The sequence below is a fragment of the Triturus cristatus genome, chromosome 9 (assembly GCF_964204655.1).
Source record: "Triturus cristatus chromosome 9, aTriCri1.1, whole genome shotgun sequence".
Classification (NCBI taxonomy): domain Eukaryota; kingdom Metazoa; phylum Chordata; class Amphibia; order Caudata; family Salamandridae; genus Triturus; species Triturus cristatus.
In genome coordinates this window covers 167,928,506-167,952,432 of record NC_140592.1, presented here as the reverse complement: position 1 = coordinate 167,952,432, position 23,927 = coordinate 167,928,506, and the positions used below count along the sequence as shown (strand labels likewise).

General features: G+C 45.7%; 1 protein-coding gene across 1 annotated transcript in view; it reads left to right on the top strand.

Annotated features, from left to right (window-relative positions):
- Positions 1–23,927, top strand: part of DNAH12 (dynein axonemal heavy chain 12) — a 1,449,067-nt gene that overhangs the window by 1,252,806 nt on the left and 172,334 nt on the right. Inside the window, exon 68 of the mRNA XM_085624669.1 lies at positions 13,126–13,359. Within this exon, the coding sequence (XP_085480795.1) occupies positions 13,126–13,359 (234 nt within the window). The remainder of the gene's footprint in view (positions 1–13,125; positions 13,360–23,927) is intronic.

Sequence of the window (23,927 nt, the reverse complement as noted above, 5' to 3'; positions counted from 1 at the left end):
CCACCATTGCCAACCCCACCCCTCAGGTGGGGAAGGCGAGGTGAAGCACACATCTGAGTCCCCTCCATCTTGAAGATGAGGGGACACAGCCAGTCAGAGAGAGGCTCATGCCCGCCTCCCACTCCTCACCCCACGAAAGGGACCCATTGGTCTCAACATGCACACCCCTATAACGCCCCTAAATTTAGTATTTAGGGGTGTCACTGACAATTACCTCCTCAGTTTGAAGAGGAAGAAAAAAGAAGGACTGAAGAGTCGTGCTGACCCAGGAAGAAGAGGACAGCAACTGCTTTGGCCCCAGCCCTACCAGCCTATCCCGACTTTGACCTGCTCCTAGCAAAATCCTGGTGTGTCCAGCAGCCATCCAGAACCCAGATGACCTCCCTTGCCTTCACCAAAAGACTCTTTCTCCCTTGAGCAGCAGATTTGCTCAACCAAAGACTCCCACACAGACCTCGGATCCAGCGGGCTCCACGGTTCTTCAACACTTTGCACTCAACGCCCACGGCCTGAGTTTGAGTGGCCCAACACCACGAGGAGGTCTCTCCAGCAATCCTGACCTGGTATCCGGTGACCCCTGACCTGCCTTGACCTTCTACCGAACGCCTGCAGCCCCAATCTGAGGGGTCCCCCTGACCGCGACCGGAGCTTGTAAGGAATTCCGACGCCCAAACACACCCTTGCACCCAACACTCCACAGCCTTGGGTGGTCGAACCAACAGTGTCTTGTAGGATCTCCAGCTTGTTCAGTCTGATTCCCAAGCAAATCACACAACCAGCCCTGGATCTTTCACTGGACCGCAAGCAAAAAATCCGATTTGAACTGGCCACACAAACTGCAGCAGAAATCAGATTGTAATTCTATAACCTCCTCCAAGATACTATTAATTCCTGAGTACAGTTCAAACGGCCAGCATGATGTTCTCAATAGGAGTAACATCATCAAACTATTATAAACAACTTCAGAGTTTGATGCATTGGTATCCAGTGACTTCGAGTTTATTGAATTTCTCTTTTCTAGAGGCTCACAGGTCTCAAAGGTAACACTGGTAACATTTAAATCTATTACTTGGGTTCATGCTCTTTTAGCCAGCGCAGAATCTTTTCAATCAAGGGGTATTAAAATCCAGCCATACCTCAAACCAGATTATCCAACTGTGCTGGCAAACTCACCAATTAAGCTACCGAGAGTCCTCCGGATTCTGGGTGAAGATAGAAAAAGGTCGTATTCAATTTTAAGAAACGCACAAGGCCAGACAGACATTAAAGTTACTCCTTGGTCTACGAGCATCAGTGCAAACATCTAGCGAGATTGGCGTTGGCTCTCAGCAGCCTTGTCTAACAAAAGCTTAGCGTGACCTGAAGATCGGTTAGCAAGTCTGCAACCACGAAACAAAATTGCAAAAAACGTCAATTACATTCTCTAAATTCAGAACACTTGCAGTCGCGGCCACCAACACTCTTGTGTTCCTGGAATATCAGTGGACTCCGAAATAAAATAACTACACCAGAAACATGTAACTTTATTTCCGGTCACAATTTTCTTGACTTCCCAGAAACATGGGCCACTCAAAACTACCCCTTGAATGGCTAATTGGAATATTGGAAGCCTGCTTTAAGAGATCAGAAATTTGGCCGGCCAAATGGAAGGGGGCGGTCTGTCGATTTATAAATCATGTAGCCTAAAAGGCCCTATAGAACCAATATATTTTCAGGAGAATTGTCTCTTTGGAATTAAAATTAACTCATGGAGACAGCAGCGGCCTCTGCTACTTCTTAATGCCTATATTATTCCTAATACCCGTACAAAAAGGTCTCAGTTGAATCGCCTATCTACTGCCCTGTGTGACCTGGCAGGGGACTTTCCATCTTCAGATTGCCTCCTTACGGGGGACTTTAACACCAATCTCTACCAAGGGTCAATGGAGGACTCAGAAAGTTTGCTTCCTCTCTCCCTACCAGCGTTGAAGGTACAGGTAAAACCCATATCTCAAAAACGTAGCCTCGGGGAACATTGGGTTTTACAACTTTATACCGCGGGTTATATTGTTCTGAATGAGATTTTTCCTCAGGATATGCCCCCAAACTAGTCGTGGACAAACTGCAGAAAGTGCTCATATCTTGACTATACAATTTGCAATTTAGAAATGCTTCCATACATAGAAAACTAAAGTATTACAGAATGCTCAGAAAGCGGTCATCGCCCGCAAGTCATCTCCATCCCTCCAACCTTAGCATACCATGACCTAGCTTCTACTACACATAGAGGAGTTTATTCTGAGAATTTAAATTGCTTATGATGGAATGAAGAGGCTAGTATAAGGATCATGGAAGAGTGTGAACAACTTACTATTATTCTTAATCTGTGGTCCTCTGATCCAATAGAAGACTGGGCTAATTTCTGTACTCAGTTTTTAAATCAATTCCAACGTCCGACGCAGCATTGTGCGGGGAGTAGTAGCAAGCAAGCCTTTCTCTCACTTGATACAATGGCGCTAAAGAAAACCAGAAACACTGCTCTTAGGGCGGTAAAGAGTCCCCCTGAATCTGAAGTCTTACTGCCTAACTATAAAATCGCACAAACTAATTATAGATGGGCATGTCGAATTGAAAAACAACAGCATCTTCAACACCTCTGGTGCATGCTTCACTTTGCAAGTAAAAGTCAGAACTCTAGAAACTTCTGGGCACTAGTTAATAGACAAACTAATGGAAATCTTTGCTTAGGCTCCGCAAACATCTCTGAGCAGGAATGGGTAATATTTTTGTCAGGCCACTTCCGGGCGGAGGAGATTAATCCTTGCAGATTGACCAACATGTATAGGGAGTGGCCGGTTAGTCTGCAAAGAACACAGAAACATCCAAGTGAAGATCTCTCCATTCCATCTACAAAGCTGGGCAAAATATTAACTAAAGCTAGATTGGACGGAGCACCAGGGCCAAATGGCCTACCACAGGCCTTGTTCAAAAAGAACATTCTTTTCTGGACTAGGCAGTTAGTTAATCTGTTTGAATACAGCATACGAAGCTCAACCATACCCGACCCTTGGCGCGGTGCAAGAATTCAGCTGATACATAAGATTGGCTCCAGATCAGCCCCATGCAACTATAGGCTGATTGCTCTAATGGATACTGAGGCTAAGGTTTTCGCCAGTTTGCTGTTTGAAGATCTGAAAAACTGGGCCGGTTCAAAGGACCTGATACCAAAAAATCAAACGGGCTCTGTGGGTAACTCCGGCACACTGACTAATCTTCTAGCCTTATCCATCCTCATTGATTTAAAAAAACACTTCTATGGCGCTCTTTTGCTGCTTTGTGGATTTCAAAGCTGCTTTCATTCACGTGCCAAAGGAGACTCTATTGGCTAAACTAATGAAATAGGGAATTCCGTCCAATTTACTGTATCCAATCATCCAGCCCCATACTAACACCTGGATTCAAGTGAAGATAGGCTCTGGTTCACACCTATCCAGAAAAATACCACGTCCAGGGGGGTAAAACAGGGATGTGTGTTAGCACCTCTGCTTTTTAACCTGTTTCTATCCAACCTTTCAGCAGAGTTAGATGCAATAAATAGCCACGCTCCGAAGATCGGTGGTACGCAGATCAGCAATCTCCTATATGCCGATGATCTCGCTCTCTTCAGTCTTACGAAAGTTGGACTACAGTGCCTGCTGTCATTATATAGGTACTCCACCTTGCACAACTTAGAGGTTAATCTAAAGAAAACTCAAGTAGTTATATTTGTCAGGAAGTGTTATAGAGGTGGCGGCTGGTCGTACAACAACCTTCAAATTTTGATGGGTAAAACCTATAAATATCTGGGGTTCTACATCGATTCAAGAGGCTCTTTATTAAAACATCATAGTCACATTGCCATGAAATCCCTGGCACTTCAAGTCAGTCTCTCCAACTTGCTAAAAAAGTGACTGGACCTTGCTTAGCGTCAATGCTGGAGGTAATGCAGGCCAAGATATGTCCCACCTTGTCGTACGGTTATGAGATCTCTTTGGGCAAGCTTAGTATTGCACTCAACCAACATGTGACTAAAATCTATAAAAAGGTGCTGCGGCTACCAAAAACCTTGTCCGCTGCCCAGATTCGCCTGGAATTTGATCTTGTAAATTATTTTTTACAAAGTGTGGGGGACTTTCTTAACCTGTGCCACAAGTTGAGGCAGGCTAGCGCTGGCTCACTCGAGTCCCTGTTATGGACTGACATCAGAATCATTAACCCCGTGGGTTACACAATCGATTTTTTAATGAATGCGTGCTAAAATTATCAGCAAGTGAACTGTGGGCTCTCAACCCATGTAAAAAAGCCTTTAAATTAAGCACCAAGAAGCTAATTCAAGTGTGCTCCAGTTTGTCTGACAGAGAGATTATAGCTAAACAAAAGCACATATGGGCAGTAATTAAATCGTATCAGTTGGCCCCACCTTTGCCTCACCTTGCTTGCACATACTCTCTACATTTAAAACAGAGATTCTTGGCGCTTAGGCTGGGTGAGTGGCATTTTTTAAAACATATTCCTACCTGGCGGCGTACCTTAGGCAAAGTGGTGAGTAGGGGCTGTGGACAATCAGAGGAATCTCTGGTGCATGTGGTATGCCTCTGCACAGCACTGTTGGACTTGTGTAGATCAAAACTGGGGCCTGAGTGGAACAAACTTGGAGTCCGGACCTGCAAGCAGGGTATTATTGCGGCCTTGAATCCAGAGAACACGACTCTAAATATTAGATCTTTATCCATCAGGCATATCGCAAGTTTCAGCAATCCATTAGTATCAGTAAAATCACTGGAAAAAAAGGTAACCGCCACAGGCGGTTACAACAATCGGTTCTCCAAAAAACAATACACAAAAAGAAAAAGTAGCTGCTGCTTCAATTCGTAAAGCTATCACCCTCCAATTAAAATTCATTACAAGGAACCAGGCTAAAAAGACCACTAGTTAACCCTAGACTGATCTCTGCTACTGACTAGCACCATTCTACGTGCATCAATGATTTGTTCTGCAGAGTGCCTTCTGGAATCCCCTATGGTGGCAACATGCAGTTAATTTTTTATTTGCTTAGACGTTTTCTTCGCAGTTATCCAACCATCTGGTCTTTGACGGACTGTGAGCATTTACATACTTTAGAATAACTTTGCTCCAGTTCTCATAATATGGCTACCTCACTTTAGAAGGGACTTTTCACCAAGTGTATAATTTAATATATAAATGTTATACTTCTTGCCTGGGATAGGTGCCACGAAACATAAATTGTTCAATTGCTGTTTCTTGATCACTGTAATGACCTTACATAGCAAAGAATAGGCCGTCAGTGGTTGCCTTCACTGAGCTTCATCTTAATTACAATAGCACTCTTAATAGGATGTCTTTTTTAAACTTCTACCGTATGCTAGGTGTTGGAGATCATGTACAATATTATTATTACATGGGTCTTATTAATTTTTAATTTCACTCTGCACTTGCACGGTGATCGTTATCCTTTTGAAAGGTTGTAAGACGCAGGTCGTAGTTCTTGTTTTTTTCTTATTTTATATTTGTAAGTTTAGTTTAGAAATCCCATATAAGCGAGAGACCCTGTATTGATTAAGAGTATTTGTACAAGGATTGTCCTTTTAGGTTGATTACTCTCTGCTCTCAGACAATTATGGCTAACGCGACTAGTAATTTGAATTTTATATAAAGTTTTAACAATGCAGCCATGTATAATTTTAAGTATAACTTTTTATTGTTGTTTTGTTATGTATTGTATGCTGCTTTCAAAGATCCTGGAGATCAAATAAAGCTTACTCCCACCCCAAGTAATTGTTGTAACTAAAAAAAAAACGCAAACATAATCCAAAGTATTTTCAAAGTATTCTGAACTGTTTTGAAAGCAAATACAAACCTGTAACAATTCCGTCTGCAATTGCATTCTTGTGTACAGCCTTGCATTTGAAAGTATATTTTACCTATCTATGCTAAGTTCTGATTGGTTCTAGAAAAAAAATTATGTATATCTTTTTAATACTTACCTAATTGGTCTGGATTCAGTCTCTGAGTGTGTGCCATCAGTTCTTGTCTGAGTCAATACAACAAATGCTTCTGATAAGCCTAACTGCTTTACCACACTACCACAAAGAGAGCTGTTACTGATTATCTAATTTAGCCTCTGCTTTAGCTCTTGGGATCCACTGGACTCTGTGAACACTATATCTTACTTTGGTATAGTACATACAGGCCCAGCTTCATACAAGGGGTAAGATCATCCCCCAGAGGAGACTAATCTCCACTGGAAGTCTGAGGAGAGAATCATTTCTCACCCTTTCTACCTCTCGAGTTAGAAGCTGGGGGTCCATTATTTCAGGGTCCAGTGTTAATTTCCCTTCTTCTTGACCTGTGCTCTAGTTGCCATAAAAGACACTTTCAGGGAGATCCAGCATGGCTGCATATGTCTAACTCCACTGCAACCCAGGGTGAAGTCTCCAAATCATTGCCCATTTGACACTCTACAAGAATGGATGAGGGTACCACAACTTGTTAGGGCCAGGAACACTCCCCCCAGCTGATGTTAACCACTGCTATGGGGTGGCACTTAGTAATGTTATCTGCGTTGGTCACTTGGTAAGTTTGCCCAAGTAGAATCTGCTCAGGTGATACCAGTTTCTCAGCCACCAAGGTGACACTTGCACCTGTGACCCTGTAAGCTTCTCCTTCAATACCATTAATGAGGGGATGCTGCTTGCATTTCCTCATATTAGGAGGCCAGGCAGCTAAAGTGGCAAGGTCAATGCCACCCTCTGATGCTAGAACAGCCTTAGTAGTTACTCTGACTAGGCCAGAGTCCACTGCAGGGTTGTACCCAGTGTAGGAGGCTGACTTAGTATATGGTGCATACTTATTTAAGTGAAGCTCCTTGCACAAATCCAGACACCTCTTATGGTGGTTTTAGTGATCTTCGAAAACCTTAGAAAGCTCTCAAAGTGGTAGCTGTGGAGAGCAGCCTTCAGGCTTAGTCCAGAAGGTATGTTAAGCAGCTTGTTTTACAAGATCTAATCATGTAGTGTAGGTCAAATGAAAAAGAACCATACACCGTATATATCAAAATATATCTATTTATTACACATTGGTATATCTCCTACCCGGAGATAGCAACACTAATACCATAAGAATACTTCAATTGCAAGAAGTAAGTAAACACAATACACAGTTGTCTCCGGGGGGAGACCAAACCATATACTAAGAAAGTGGAATGCGAACTGCGACCGAGGTCGGGACTTGCACCAGGAGACTCAGAAGAGCTGGAGACACAAGGAACTACCCAAAGTGAGTACCCAGGAACCCCACGAAGGTTGTGTGCAGAGTGGAAACGCAGCCGCGTACTCAATAGAAGTCAACAGGAAAGTTGTGGTTGCAGTTTTGAAGAAGAAGGACCCTTCCCACTGGATACTGAAGAAACCCAGTGGAAGACAGAAGGTTGGAGAGTCACTGCGCCTGTGAATACCCCAGGAACCAGGATACCTACACCAGGGAAGCTGGGTGCATAGGTGCGACGTGACATCGGAAACTTCCGTAGACCACAATGGAGGACTTCAGTAAAGATGCTGATGCGAAGACTGTGCAAGAGTCCGTTGGAATCCAAGGGTGGATTCTTAAGAGAAGAACCTGTAAGCAGAGGAAACAGAGTCTATGCCACCTGGAGGTGACCAGGAGGCAAGGAAGAGCAATGCCCATCGATGTTAGTTGGTGCAGGAGTACTGATGATGACCTTGTTGCTGCAGCTGTAAGGACCAGGCGATGCTGAGGAAGACCAGTAGCCATGTTGAAAATCGAGAACCAGGGGTCGGTACCTGGCAGGAGCACCAACAAGTTTTGACAGCTGCAACAGGCATGGAAAGCGAAGAAGGAGCAAAGTTGGGACACGAAAGGTCCAAGGGACTCACTGCATGCAGAAGAGTCAGAGTACACCCCAAGCAAGCAGGGTAGCCCACTGAAGCAAGAGACTGTCAGTACAGTCTTTTGGTCATCCAAGCTTTCTGAAGCTCCTCGCTGGCCTCAAGGTTTTTGCTGCCATTCTTCATGTACTCAACCATATGTGAACGCAGGCCAAGGACATGGTCCACTATGTCATGCTTAGGCGATTTGAGAGGATGCTCCCAGCCCTCAGACACTATGGACGCCAAACTGGATGTCTAAATAGAAGTTTAAATGGGCTGAGCTTAATGTCTGAGCTGTTAAAGAGAGGGGCAGGATTTCTGCTCCAGACTCAAGTCTGCACTGGAAGGGACCCCAGCCCCCAAGAACTCTGTTGTACCAGGCCCAAGTTCCTCTAGGACAGTCCCTTCACAGGGGCCAAGGTCATCTCCCTCAGAAGACTGATCCTCAATGGGAGTCTGGGAGTATAATAATTCCTTACCCTTCCTGCTCCTTCTCTTAGGAGCTAGCCGGTCCATTCTTCCAGCATCCAGAGCTACCTCAGTGCCTAACTGTTTGACCTGAGCCCTAGTACCAGAAAATGCACTGACAGAGATTGCCATGCATGTGTCCTGAACTCCACTTCAGGCCAGGCTGAAGTTTCTAAGTCATTGCCCAGCAGACAGTCCACAGGTATGTCTGGGGAAACCACAACTCTTTTAGGGCGCGTTACCCCTCCACAGCTGAGATTTACGCCTGCCAATGAATAATGAGTCCTTACATTGCTTGCATTGGTCACCTGGTAAATTTGACCAAGTATGATCTGGTCAGGAGACACACATGTATCTGTCACCATAGTAACACTGCCCCTTGTGTGTCTGTATGTCACAGCTTCCTGACCATAAATCACAGGCTGCTGTCTGTACTTGTCCAAGTTAGTGGGACTTACAAGTAAAGTGCCAAGTTCCATGCCACTGTCACAGACAAGGACAGCCTGAGTGGGTGTTTGGACTATGCCAAAACCGACTTCAGAATCCAATGTTAACCCTGCTAATCCCTTAGGGGCACTACTAATACTTGTACTGGTGCTAGGGGTGCTAGCTGCCATAAGGGTAGTAGTAGTTTTTTTGGTGTTGGCTTTAGATCAATTGGTATCCCTTGCCTTTGGCCTTTCTCCTTACACAGGGAACACTAAGGTGTCTTGCCAGAGGAAGAGGAGGTTTGAGACTGACCCCCAGAGGAAGATTTTTGGGGACCTTGCGAAGATTCCTTTTTGTATTTACCTTTCTCCCTGCCCTCCTCTTGGGCCTTAGAAGATTCTTGCCTTTTCTGGTCACCACCATTGTTTTTCTGCTTGACCCTTGTGCAAGCCCATTTATTTGCCTTCTTTCCCAATTCTTGGTGAGAGGTAAGATCAGAGTCCACCAGGACTGTTCATTTGGACAATTATTAAGAATGTGCACCCTCATCTATAAATTGTACAGTCCTTCATAGTCATGTACATTCATTTCATGAAGCCAGCCTTCCAGAGCCTTAATAGCACTGTCTACAGATTCAACCCAGTCTTGGGTGTGTGCCTTCTGTGTGTCCCTAAACCTAACCCTGTATGGCTCAGTGGTTAACCCAAACCCATCTATGAGGGCACTCTTCAAGACTGTCTAGTTGTCAGCATCTTCCTCCTTGACAGTGAGGAGTTTGTCTCTACCTCTGCCAGCAAAGGAGAGCCACAGGATAGCTGCCCACTGCCCCTGAGAGACCTTCTGTTATCTACAGGCCCTCTCCTTGGCAGTGATCCATTTATGGATGGCATCACCTCTCCTGATTAGGAGGGACTATCCTGCTCAGGTTCCTAATATCAAACGATTGCTCCCTGATGCTAGGCTAGCAAAGTGCTGCCACCATGGGACCCTAGTCCCACATTCTTCCTAACCTTTTGTACTTCCAGGGTCTCCTTATCAAGGGCCAACTGCTCCTTCTTGAACCTGAGCTTATATTTCTCAAGTTTAAGCAGGATGGTATTCCCTTTCTAAGTATTCCTCCCTCTTGCTAGAGATGGTCGTATCTATTAAAGTGTTAGAGGCATTGGAATTGACAGAGGTGGACCTAGACCACCCCTGGACTCTTTTCACCTTGCCAGGAGGAGCAAAGGGGGACCTACCTCTAGGGGCCTCCTCTTGGTCATCTGACCCTTTCCCTGATCACTGGGGTGAGCCACACCTGATCCTCTTCTTGAGCCTTCCCCAAACCAGAGTTATCCTGCTCTTCTGGCCTTTCAGAATTCTGAAGGTGAAAATGCAAGAGCATCTGTAAGAGTTGCTCTGTGTTAGGGTTGCTACTTATCTTTAACTTCCTGGATACAGCAAGGGTCCTAAGTTCCTGGAACTTAAGACCACTGCATCTAGAACGTTGGGACACACTGGCTCCCCCAACTAAAAACATGGTAAACTATGTGTAGTGTGGTGTTACACCTACCTACCCTAGTGAAAACTAAACTTCCAAAGATTGGAGAAAGAGTTGTGCTAAACTCTTAACTAACAGTCCACAAAGTTCAGTAGAGCTTACTAATCACAAAAGTATTTTGCTTAACCAAGGGTTCGGTGTCCGGCAGGAGCACCAACAAGCCTTGGCAGCTGCAACATGCATGGAAAGCAAAGAAAGAGCAACAGTGGGACCAGCAAGGTCCAATGGACTCACCACAAGCAGGGGAGTAGGAGCAATCCCCAAGCAAGCAGGGGAGCCCACTGTAGCAGAAGACCCTCAAGAGGACCCACAAGCCGAAGGCACAGGAGTCGCAAGACGACCTCAAGCAGCTCAACAAGAAAGAAGTCCCACGGTGCAGAGGATGCGGTGAGGACGCTGTACTTGGCAGGAAGAGATGCTGGAGGCTAGTGCATCTTGTAACCCAAAGATCTCTGGAGTGCAGAGCCAACAAGCCTTGGCAACAGCATGTTGATGCGATGCACGGGGATTTGTTTCCAGCAATTCAAATAAGGGATACTGTCCTCAAAATTGCAGAGAGGACAGTTCAGGCCTCGAGGGAGTTGCACAACCACCACCTGTGTTGCTGAGCCTTTCGAAATCCGTGGGACATCAGCAGCAGCAGACTGGGGAGCTTCATTGTGGTGCCTGCAGATTCAGGGGACTGCAAGGGAGATTACTTCAGGTGTCCTTGGTGCCCACAGTCTGGTGAAGATCCTAGAAGAAGCACAGACACAAAGAAAACTTGCAGGACAGCGAGACCAGGAGCAGCAGGAGCCTTCCTTGATGCAGTCTTGGTTCCAGGCAAAGTTCAGCAAAGTCCAAGTATCTACAAGAAAGTGCCGCAAGCCCTTTGCCTGCGCCACACTGCGGCACTTTCAGAGCACAGGAATGCGACACATCTATAATGATATGTCACATTCCTGTGCTCTCTCCTGCGCTGGCATACAAACAGCTGCCATGTGCCGGCGCAGGCACCCTTGCACCATGGTGCAAGGCTGCCTGCGCCATAGGGAGATTGTTTTTGTGTCGGAAGGGGCACCTTCCTGCACAAAAACAATCACTACAGGCACTTGCCTCTTTCAATGCATGTTGTAGAATGCAGCATGCATTGAAAGAGGAAAAAACGAGGAGAAATGAAAACATTTCTCTTTGTTGCGCCTGGCTACGCCACCCCTAAGGTGGTGAGCATACTGACGTATTTCCAGGTTTAAGATTTCTCGTAAATCTGGAAATGTGTCTGGTTCCATGGGTTTTGCGTGGGAACACTCACAGCAGCACCCATGGAACTCCCCTTTCACACAAAGTGTGCAGGGTGGCTTTTCCTGTCCTTGTAAATATGGAGCAAAGAAATGCTCTGCCAGTGCGTCACAAAAAGTGACATACTGTCGCCGTAAGGGGCTTGTAAATCGGCCCCCAAGTGTCCAGATGGTCGAAGAGTGACGTGGTTTCAGTCTTGAGTTTTATCCCACAAGAATCTGAGGACCCAACCACAGGTAAGCCCTTTAATACCCTAGGAAGGGGGTAAGGACGACTCGAGTCCCTCCCTGGGGAGCAGGTGGACAAGAGGGGGGATACTCATGTCCTTTGTCCAGTTTTGCACCAGAATGGGAGCCAAGGTCTCCCAGAACTGGTTCCAAATTGGAATATGCAAAGAGGGCTCCAAATGTGCCCTTCAAAGCAGTCTGGGGACTCTGGCAAGTGCCCTAACCCAACCCAGTACACTAAGTCCTGTCTGGGAGGTGGTCACACCTGCTGTAGGAAAGCTATTGTTCTACCCTCCCTTGCTCAAACATGGCTCAGCAACAGGAGGGCAGAATCGTGTCTGTGGTCGGCCGCTGCACTAGGGAGTACAGGGGGGTACCCCTAGGGAGCTCCCCATTACATGAGATCATACGTCCAACACTGGAATCGGTGTTGGGGTATGATTCCAACATGTTTGATACCAAAGATGACCAGGTTTGGTGCAGCTACTATATAGTTAGACATTTTTAATGACTGATGTCCACTATATGTATTAAAATGGCTGACTGCACTAACAAAGCCCGGAGAATCAACTCTGGGATTTGTAGGGGTGTCCTGCTAAAGTAGGACACCCTCACCCTGCCTTCAGGCCTGAAAGGCCTGCCAGAGGGGTGACTTATAGATTTAAATTGTAGTGACGTCTGGTATTAGAAAACTTATATCTTGTCGTGAGGGGTGCTAGCACCAACTCACACAGGCTGCAATGGCAGGCATGTAGTCACAGTCTGAGTGGTCGCTCATGGGTGGCATAATACATGCTACAGCCCATGAGAGACCCCTTGTGTACCCATGCCCTGGGTACCTTAGTGCCATATACTAGGGACTTACAAGGGTACACCAATGGCCAATTGTGGAGGTACAACAGTACTTACCATGGTCAATGTAGGGAGGAAGCACAGTGACTGGAGTATTGATGAGCAGGGTTTCAGTCAGACTTGTCAAAAAAACATACTGACACCAGCAAAAGGTGGGGGTAACCATGAAAGCAGGTCTTACGTTCCTACACACGTTAGATATTGACGAAAGTCTTGCAGTTGTGAGTTTAACCAAGCTAGGGTTAAGATGCACATTCTGTGCAACTCTTTCTACAGTGCTAAGATTTCCTAAGGTAAACATAGAAACCTGTACTCTATGACAACCAAATTACATAGCGCATACAATCATGCAGTTGCATGAAAAAGAGTTCAAATGCCTGATGTTAATTTTGTTTTTCCATTACAGTTGTTCATCAATGAATATGACCATGTGCCATTTGAAGCTATAACATACCTGACTGGTGAATGCAATTACGGTGGCCGAGTGACAGATGACTGGGACAGGCGTCTGCTGCTGACAACTCTTGGAGATTTTTATAACACAGAAATAATTGACAACCCTCGCTATTCGTTTTCTCCAAGTGGAAGCTATTTTGCACCACCAAAATTAACTTATGAAGATTACATTGAATTTATTAAGGTATTTATTGTTCTTTTAGCAGTCAGTTGAAATTCAATCCACAAAGCTTCATTCAAGCTTTTAAAATGTTTCTGTATGTTTGTATTGTGTCCAAAAAGCAAGAATCGGTGTTGCTGAACCAATTTTCATAAAAAGGATGCTGGCCTATGTAGTCAGCTCACCAGATCTGAAGAGGCGGTGGGCACTGCCAGTGAACCCTGAATTGTGCTGGGGACCTGCAAGAACCCAGCTCAGGTATCTCTTATGTAATTTTGATGTAGTTTATTACTTTCCACTCTGTAGCATCTTAAACACAGCAGTGTGAAACAATAGTGATATTGCGAGCCAAAAGCATCACAAGAATACTATCTGTATGATGCACAGAACAGAAAGGCTATATAGGGAACAAAGGCTCAATGTATTATTGGCCTGGGAACTTTGCAGCACTGTGTTTGTATAGCACCTGCATAGTGACCGGGCAAATTCTATGCTCTCTGCCGAAATGTGTCAGGCTGACTCAACACAAGGAGGGTGATCAGAATGATTTTTCAACCGTTCCTCATCAGTATTAACGTGGCAGGGCTAGTCTTGCAATCAGCTGCAAGTACAGAAATCGAGGCTGACAAGTGAAAGCACACCGCTGTTTCTGCATTCATGTTGGCATGGTGATAGTATTGCAACCCCTGACCCACAAAGGTGTAATAGTAGTTACCACTGCAGGGGCCTGTGTTTGACCTCATGGTCACAGGTTCAAATCCCGGCGGGTCCACTCAGCCTTTCATCCATTTGAGGTCGATAAAATGAGTACCATTGAGTTGGTAACAATAAAACATGTTATTCAGCGCCAGGACACCATTGGGCAATCGTGCGCTTTACAAATACACCTTTTATGTTATGTTGTTATGTTATGTTACAATGCACGAAAGGGGCGCCTTGCAAAAGGGTATCACAGTATGTATATAGGAGTCCAAGATCAGCTGTTTACTTAACCCCAAGCCTGCAGCTGTTATTCGCGTTCTGGAAGCTGAACATCTTTGTAGGAGACTGGGTTATTGGTTGAGGTGGGTGGAAGACCCAATCAGGCAACAACCAGAAATCCTTGTCAGGGTCAACCACAAAAGTCACTAAATTAACCTGTGGTCAACCCTTTGGTTGCTTGGAACAAAGCAGTCAGGCTTAACGTAGAGCAATGTGTGAAGTATTTATGCAGCATACAAACAGTAATAAAATGAATATAAAATATAAGGAAAATCCCAAACCAATTTAAAAGATAGGGTCAATTCTAATAAATAAAACAATACCAGAATGACAAAAATCAAATCAGTAGAACTAGAGAAAAGTAATTTCAAAGTTTCCAGTGAAAATAGCACCTAAAAGCACGAGGTGTCACTCGCATTCATCTGTTCACACTAGACCAGAAGAAAGTCACAAGTTTAGACTGAATGCAATGGAGTATGGGTCAGATACAAGGACCATGTTCCATGCTAGTGCCGGTGACAGAGTTACCTTCTCAAAGTCTGGCATGAAGACTTCCGTAAGCTGTGGAGGAGGCCACGAGGAGGAGGTAGAGCATTGTAGACGGTCTTTGCTGTAGTGTGAAGAGCAGGCCAGGTGGCATGGGCTGGTTTCGCAGTAGCGTGAAGAGCCGGTCGGGAGTTACAGATGGTCGTTGCTAGAGCCAAACACTGGTAGTCACTGTGGGCTGTCATTGTTGTAGTTCAAAATGTAGATCTTTTCTACGCTGTAGTGCGAAGAGCAGGTCTTTACTGGCGGTTTGTGTCGACAGCCGGCACGGCTGGCAGAAAGGGACTGTTCCCAGTCGCGAAGAGCCCAAACTTCAGGATTTCATCCTTTCTTCTTGGGAGGAGCTCAAACTGATGCCAACCAATGGTCTAGGACCTGGGGGCATCTCTTGGGGATCAGGAATGCATCTGAGGCAGGTCCAGTTGCAGGTCTGGGAAGGTCCAATTGCAGCAGGCTGCTGGGCACTTGCAGAGTCGTCTATGGAACTTGTTATGTCCGTGTAGCTAAACTGGAGGTCAGCCAACTGACCATTGGAGCCACTCAGGTTAGCCTGGGATGAAGGCAAGCAGGTCCAATGTTCCTTCTCAGACCACAAGGCAGTGCTGAAGCAGTAGGGCAGTCCTCTGGCAGCAGGACAGGTTTCTTCTGTAATGTTGACCAGTCCAGGATTGTGTTCAAAAGTGGTTCTGGAAGTCCAATATTTATACCAGGTGCTGCATTTGTATGGGAAGTTCTTCCCTTTCCTTATCAAGGCTTTATTTAGTCTGGGATGATCAAAGACAGGGCAAACCTAGTGTCACATTTCTTTGTGTGTGTAGGCGGCAAATACCTAAGATATGAAAGTGGGCTGGGTGCAGCCCTTCCCAGTCATCCTGCCAGGATGGCCCATCCTGTCCACACCTAAGCCCTCTATGTGCTCCTGTTTGGAAGCAATGCACAAACCCCAACAGTAGAGACTTTAACAGTCATGTGACTTAGGACACTGGCTGAAGGCACAAATGAGTAGGACAAGAAAATGGCAACTTTCTAAAAGTAGTATTTTCGGAATTGTGAATAAAAATACAACTTCCCCATTAAAGAGTGTACACAGCATATCTTTATCTGCTCCCAATCCAAAGTTAATAGGGTAACCTAGTGTTCATCAATGGGACGCATAGACCTCACAGCAGCAAAAAATGACTTTAGGAGTTTTTCACTGCCAGGACATGTAAAACATAAGCATACGTATATTGTGTTTCAAATACAATGCACACTGCCCTATGAGCCTCTAAGGCCTACCTTAGAGGCGGCCTAAATGTATTAAAAAGGGAGGCTTAGGCCTAGCAAAAGGTTTATTTTACCAGGTAAAATGGCAGTGTAAAACTTCACACACTGGCTTCAATTGTAGGTCGGGGACAGGTTTGTAAGGCTACTTACGTGGGTGGCCAATGAGTCCTGCAGGCCCACTATTAGCAGTCCATTTACAAGCCCTGGGTACATTAGTACCATTTATTATGGACTTACAAGTATAAGCTAACTGTACCATGTTTGAAGGAGAGAGTACAAACATCTTAACACTGGTTGGAAGTGGTAAAATACACAGAATCCACAAGCCAAAAAAAACAAATTCAACAAACAGGAGGAATGAAGGCAAAACATTTGGGGGAATACCGCACCAATGATGTCAGTTATAACAATCTTGGATAACTTTTACTGTGCAAATGGATACTGACTAATAATGGAAGTGGGTAATTTTTCAGTGATTTGTGTCTGCCAGATTAATTGAAGATCTTTGATACATTTCCTTGTGAATCCAAAGGAAAAGAAGAATGCCTCTTGTCCACCCCATCTTCCTTGTTATTTCCAAGGAATCCCAATATGACATTGTGAGTCACAAACACATTGCAAACCAGAAATACCATTGCACTTTGATTTTTTTACTTTAGCAAAGTCATCGTGAAAAATATTTAATACATTGAGGACAAAGTGCTTACTCACTGTTGGGAAGAATTGGCATTTGTGGCAGTGACAGTATCGAATGGACCACACCAGAAGGCAACAGTATCCAAATTAAACAAGCTTACACGCAGGTCTCACATAGGACTCAAGTAGTTGAAGAATTCATCCTTGGGTTCTCTCAGTCTTGTTTTAATTTATTTCTATCATTTGTCTTTGTGGGTGACCCATGGGACACACAAAGTAAAAGGTCAAAATAAGCAGAGGGTGGGTACAACAAACTGTAGAGCGGGCAACACATTGCAGAGCAAGGAATATCACATGTGAGAAAACAAGGATGTGTCAGAAAGAAGGAACAGGATCAGGCAACAAATGTTGGATGCAAGAAAAATATTCCTGTACGTGCATCCAACAGAAAAGATTAGAGGTTTGCACAGGTTGTAAAGGTTTAGAAACTGGAATTTGGGTATCAAGCTGAGGAAAGTCAGAAAGACTTTTGGCATGCCAAAGGATGTGTTCATCTCAAGGTAAATTAGGAATGAATGCAGTAAAGACAGAAAAAAAAAGCAGCTGGGAAAGATACAATAGAAGATAACTGGTTAGGACTGGGATCAAGAAGTAGGAAGATAATTTAAAACATTAATTGAACACAGTCAGAAAGGGGGGCATGGCAGCACACATAATTTGGTTCCTACTGGAATCCAGGTTAGAAAACCTAGCGAGCCTTAATGTTCCTCAGTACTGTCACTTAGAAGGTGGACATCAGTTTCATTACTGCACTCCAGAAAGCAGCAATGGAAGGCTGTTGGATAGAATGGGGCACAATTATGTGACTCTGAACGATTGATTCTGTGACTCCTATTTATTTTTACATTCCCAATGCATGTCATTTTTAAGAGTCAAACAAAAGGCTTCCTCTCTTGTATCAATAATCATCATTTGTTTCACTACTGAGATTGCCAAGACTATGGAAGTTAAAAACTAGCGGATTGTAAGACCCAAGCTATTGAAAGGCCCGAAAGCTCACATACGTGTAATTGAAATAGTTTAGAAAAACAAGTTACAATTCTTCCCAGTTGTGAAAGATAAAGCACTTTATAGGTCTGTGGGCCCACAAAAGTAAAGTCTGAAGGGTTTTAGGCGAAATGTTACTGTTTCAAAAGAATTATTGTGATTCCCAGGTGTGAAGACTTTAGGTGTACTTAGGGTAGCCCAGAGTGAGCCTATGCTCCAACATGTGACTAAGGCTCACACCTAGTCAGCGACTGAGACGCAGGTACTCTACTAAAGTCAATGCGGCCGTGAGGCTGCCTAGTGAATCTGTTTTCCAAGAAAAGCATGACTCTGGAGCTTTGGCCATAGTCAGATAGTCCCATTTAATTACTTTGAAAGAGTGGGCATTATAATGGAACTACCTCTAGCAGGCACAAACCACATTGAAACATTTTGCACATGAAAGATTTGTGCAAAAGCAACATGAATTAAATACATTACAACAAGAAACACTACTTAATATCCCTCTATACCTTCTCTGCATCTTTCCCAGTTTTCCTTTTACTCCTCACTTCTCTGTCTTGCCTGTACCTGTACTAGAATCCTTACCAATTCTATTTCTTATACAGACTTCTGGCTACAGATTCCTTACCTTTGAATTTCCCAAGCGTCCGGCTGGATCCGGAAACATTTGCTTGAGCAGTACCCCTGTGCGCCATCAGGTGGCTACATTCGGCGCTGCATGACGTCGACGCTGTCGTTCCCGTCGGTTACGACATCCCAGTCACCTATATAGGCACCACCCAAGCGCGTGGACATTAGTTCTTTTCTTTCCTTGCCAGTTAAGCACTGATCCAGAGAAGAACTACCCCTCTGTCTCTTTTTGACAGGTTCTCCACTAAAGTCAATGCGGCCGTGAGGCTGCCTAGTGATTCTGTTTGCCAAAGAAAAGCATGACTCTGGAGCTTTGGCCATAGTCAGATAGTCCCATTTAATTACTTTGAAAGAGTGGGCATTATAATGGAACTACCTCTAGCAAGCAGAAACCACATTGAAACATTTTGCACATGAAATATTTGTGCAAAAGCAACATGAATTAAATACATTACAACAAGAAACACTACTTAATAATTCCTCTATACCTTCTCTGCATCTTTCCCAGTTTTCCTTTTACTCCCCACTTCTCTGTCTTGCCTGTACCTGTACTAGAATCCTTACCAATTCCATTTCTTATACAGGCTTCTGGCTACAGATTCCTTACCTTTGAATTTCCCAAGCGTCAGGCTGGATCCGGAAACATTTGCTTGAGCAGTACCCCTGTGCTCCATCAGGTGGCTCCATTCGGCGCTGTGTGACATCGACGCTGTCGTTCCTGTCGGTTACGACATCCCAGTCACCTATATAGGCACCACCCAAGCGCGTGGACATTAGTTTTTTTCTTTCCTTGCCAGTTAAGCACTGATCCAGAGAAGAACTACCCCTCTGTCTCTTTTTGACAGGTGTTTTAGACTTTTGACGAACAAAACATTTTGTTTGTTGAGGTATGTCTTCTAGAAGCACAGGGTCTAAACCGTGTGGCGCCTGTCACAGCGCCATGTCAGTAATAGACCCTCACCTCATCTGCCTCTGGTGTCTCCAGCGCAACCATGACACAAAGTCATGCTCGGACTGTCCAGCCATTGAACCTCCTTGAGGCCCGGCAATCAACACCGCCCAGTGAGACTGTGGAGATTCCGGTCCCATTCGAAGAAGAGAGCCCCAAGTTCTTTTCCTCTCACTCGAGGTTTTTGGGACACTCAGGGAAGAGACACAAGAAGAGGAAGAAGTCCAAGTGGACTTCATCTTTGCCTCGGCTGTCATCCGTTGACGAACAAGGTAAGGAGCACCGACACTCTAGGCACGGTTCTGCAGAGCAGGAGCCAGGGTCGACTTCGCGCCTCCCCTGTTTTCGAGAGACGGAGCGACCCCGCTCAGATAAAAGAATTTTACGAGGCCATGTGCCGCATATTTGAGCGGGCCAACCCCTCTTGTGAGCCTTCGCGTCGGAGGGGGCCCCATCAGATTCGATGCCTCCGGCCATGACACCAATTGGACCGCATGGATCCGATTCCTGATCTGGGTTGACGCCAGTTGTGCCAACGTGACCTTCCACAGCATCGGGCCCAAAGTAGGTGCTTTCAGCACCGCCAGTGCCAGCTCCATCCTTATTCCTTACGACTCAGAGTCGGACCGGCGTTGCTAGACATCAACTCTGGCTCCGGCACAACCCAGAGGTTCTGTGTCATTGCCTGGATATTCTGAGGAAGTCTCGGGCATGGGAGAGGATTGGGAGGAGTCTATGGGTCCTTTAGAACATCAAATTGATTTTCCAGTGGAACAGATGAACTGGTATGAGGAACTTGGGGAAGTCAGTGGATTTAACACATTAATAGATACTGGCATGCATTGATTGTGGCTACGGAGGAGGGGGCTTCTTATGCCATGGTGGTAAGGAGGGAAGCAGAGGTCCTTTAACTGGAGCTGCCCTCCATGCAGATCAGGACTAATCTCTTGAATGTAGTGCTTCAGCCTGGGGCTTCCACCTCCAAACCCCTATTGCCCTTTAATGTAGCACTGACAGACGTCCTTCTTGGCATGTGATCCAAGCCTAGCACAGGGGCTCTTATATCATGACAATTGCACGCTGTCATCGCCCTGCTCCGGGCGACCAAAGGTTCCTCAGTCAAAACCCCACCGCTGAAAGCTTGGTGGTGCAGGCTTCAACATCCCATTGCACGTTCCCTTCCGCAACTCCGGATAGGAAATTCAAGAAGCTGTACACACTTGGGAAGAATTTTTTTTCTTCTACCAGCCTGGCATTGCGGTCAATGAATACTGCATGTTTATTGGGCTGTTTCTCCCACACCCTTTGGTAAATGGTTGCGCAAGTGCTGTCACTAGTCCTGGAAGAGACCCTGGCTGAACTCTCCCAGGCTGTAAAGGATGGGAGAGATGCAGCTAAATTCACCATTAGGTGTTGCCTTGACACGACTGACTCTCTGGACAGAGCAGTTTTATCGACGGTGGCCTGACGGCGCCACGCCTGGCTTAGAACAGGAGCCTACTGAAGTGATGTCCAGGCTAATCTCATGGACATGCCCTTTGACAGATCTCGTCTTTTAGGTAAAAAAGCGGACTCAGCCTTGGAACGCATCAAGTTTTCTCGTGCTAAGGCCAGATCCTGGGGCCTCTCATTAACACACCATGGCAGTCTAGCTTTTACCCCTTTTATGGCAATGGAAGGAGTTTTCAGCAGCATCAACCATATCCCAGCCACTGTCCCCCAAGTTGTTCGTGGACGTGGCTCATTCCTTCCTCGGAATGGAAGTTGTCAGCCACACAGCCCTCATCAGATGCAGCCTCCAAGAACTCATAGTTGAGTCCGCAAGATCATTCCACTCTAGTTGGGGGGAGAATTCATCTCCATCTCCATCACTGGAGTTCTATAACATCGAACAAAGGGGTCTTGCAGATCATTCAGGAGGGCTATTCTCTGCCTTTCCTTTCTTTTCATCCTACTATCCACCAGTTCAAGAATGGCTGCTAGAGGATCTTCTAACTTTACTCCAAGAGGAAGTTACAGCTCTCTTGGTGAAGGGGGCTATAGACAGGCTTCCAATTTCAGAAGTAAGCAGTGGTTGCTATTCCTGCTACTTTCTGATTCTGAAAAAGAACAATTTAGAACAATTTAGATCTGCGGACCATGTGGTGGTTGACGAACCGTGATTGGGTCAGAGGCCCACCCCTCTTCCTTCCCCAACCATATCTCACAGTAGTGACAGATGCGCCACTCCTGGGATGGTGTGGCCATCTGGGAGAGGTGAAGATCAGAGGACACTGGTTTCCGGCGGAGTCGGGCTCCACAGAAATTTGTTGAAGCTTCAGGCAATCCAATTAGCATTGAAAGCATTTCGTCCCTCTGTCAAGGGGAAGTTAGTGCAGGTGTTCACAGACAACACTACCGCCATGTGATACTGCAACAAGCAGCGTGGGGTGGGGTCGTGAATTCCCTGTCAAGAGGCCCTGCGTCTCTGGACATGACTGAAACAGCAGGACATAACCCTGGTAGTTCAACATCTGGCAGGTTCTCTGAATGCCAGGGCAGATGAACTCAGCAGTCGATGCCTAGCGGATCACAAAGGGTATCTCCAGTCGGGACTTAGTGTATTGGGCTGGGGTGGTGGCGCTTACCAGTGCCACCAGACTGCACTGAAGTGTACATTTGATGCCCTCCTTGCATACACTGGTTTGAGCCTGTTCAGGAACCCTTGGACAAAGGACAGGGGAGTATCCTCCACTCTGTCCAGCCTTTCCTCTGGAAGGGATCCCTGAGCCGTTCCTACCCTTTTCTTGGGTTTTTAAGGGCAGATCCACCCTTGGGTTACACCTGACTTCACTGACTTCTCCTGAGGCCTTTCTTCCCAAGTCTTCTATTGTCATCTATGGGTGGTACCGACGTCACTTCCCCCCTATGCACCCAGCTTCGCTGTTGCAGGTGACCTAGGTCCTGGGACATCCACAGATGGGGTGGCTCTCCAATCTTCCGTCCTCCAAAGGGTTTCTTCGGGGTCCTCTGGAAATGGCCTTTTGTCTTTAAAACTGCAAACGCAACTTTTCCATTGACTTTCTATGAACACATGGCTGTGTTTCCACTCTGCAGACAACCATCCTAGGGTTCCTCGGTACTTACCTTGGGTGGTTCCTGGTTCTCCAAGCTCTTCTGAGTCCTTTGGCCCGAGTCTTGTTCTCCTTTGCAGTTCACATTCCACATCTTTAGTATATGGTTTGGTCTCCACTGTATATTTGCTCTACTTACCTGTTTTCTATTAAGTATTCTTATGTATATTGTTGATATCTCTGGGCAGGAGATATACCAAGTAGTAGCGATTGTTTTGTGTTAATAAATATACTTATTTTTCATAAACACTGTATGGTTCTTTCTCATCTAATCTACACTATTGATTAAATGTGGTAAAACAAGCTGCTTAACACTCCTTCATGATAAGCCTAAGGCTGCTCTCCACAGCTATCCCTTTGAAAGCATAAGGTTATCAAAGACCACTAAAATCACCTTAAGGGTTGCCTGAGTTAGTGCAAGGTACATCACTCCTTTAAAGTGAGCACCATATACTACGCCATATTCCTGCACTTGGTTAGATCTATTAGCCTCTGAAGAGAACGTCCAATGTCAGCAGTTTTGCCTGCTGGAGTTTCCAAGGGTAGTGGCATAACACAGTCCCCCGCAGCCCCCGCTGTGCGGGGAGGCCCCAAGCTGCAGAGGGCCCCACAGCACATTACTCAAGCCGGAGAGCTCGGGATTAAATCCGGAGAGGGGGCCTCTCCATGTACCTTGCAGGGGTGGCCTCTCAACTTTCGTTATGCCACTGTTCAAGGGGGCTATCACGCGGCGACGTTTTTCGTGGCGAGTGGAGCTCAGGCCTAATGTACGCCTTTCCGCCTATACCACTTCTGTTCAGAGTTCTGAAGAAGATCAGGAATGACTGGACCCAAGTCATTCTTGTGGCTCCGGACTCAGCAAGGAGAGTCTGGTACCCAGAGTTTCTGAAAGTAATCATTGATCCTCCAATCAGGCTGCCTCTTCGGGAGGATCTCCTGCTGCAGCAGCAGGGGGGGGTCCTCCACCCGAACCTGTCAACTCTCTGCCTTCATGCGTGGAGATTGAGCGGCAACAGCTGATAGCTTTCCACCTTCTCCCCAAAGTTTGTAATGTTATTTTGGCAGCTAGGCGGTCCTCCACTAAGACGGCATACGCCTGCCATTGGCAAAAATTTGCAAAATATTGTACAGAAAGGTGTATTGACCCACTTTCTACCTTCTTATCTACTATCCTTCTTTTTATTCTAACCCTTGCATAGCTGGGCTCTGCAATGGGTACTCTCAAGGGTTATCTTTCTGCTCTGTCCAATTTCTTTAGGCTGCCAGACCAACCCTCCTTGTTTAAATCTCCTATTGTTAATAGATCCTTAAAAGGGCTTGTACATATGTTTCCACTCATGCCCTTTGTCATGCCGCAGTAGGACCTTAATTTGGTTCTCACATTTTTTATATCCGCTCTTTTCAAGCTTTTGCATTATTGC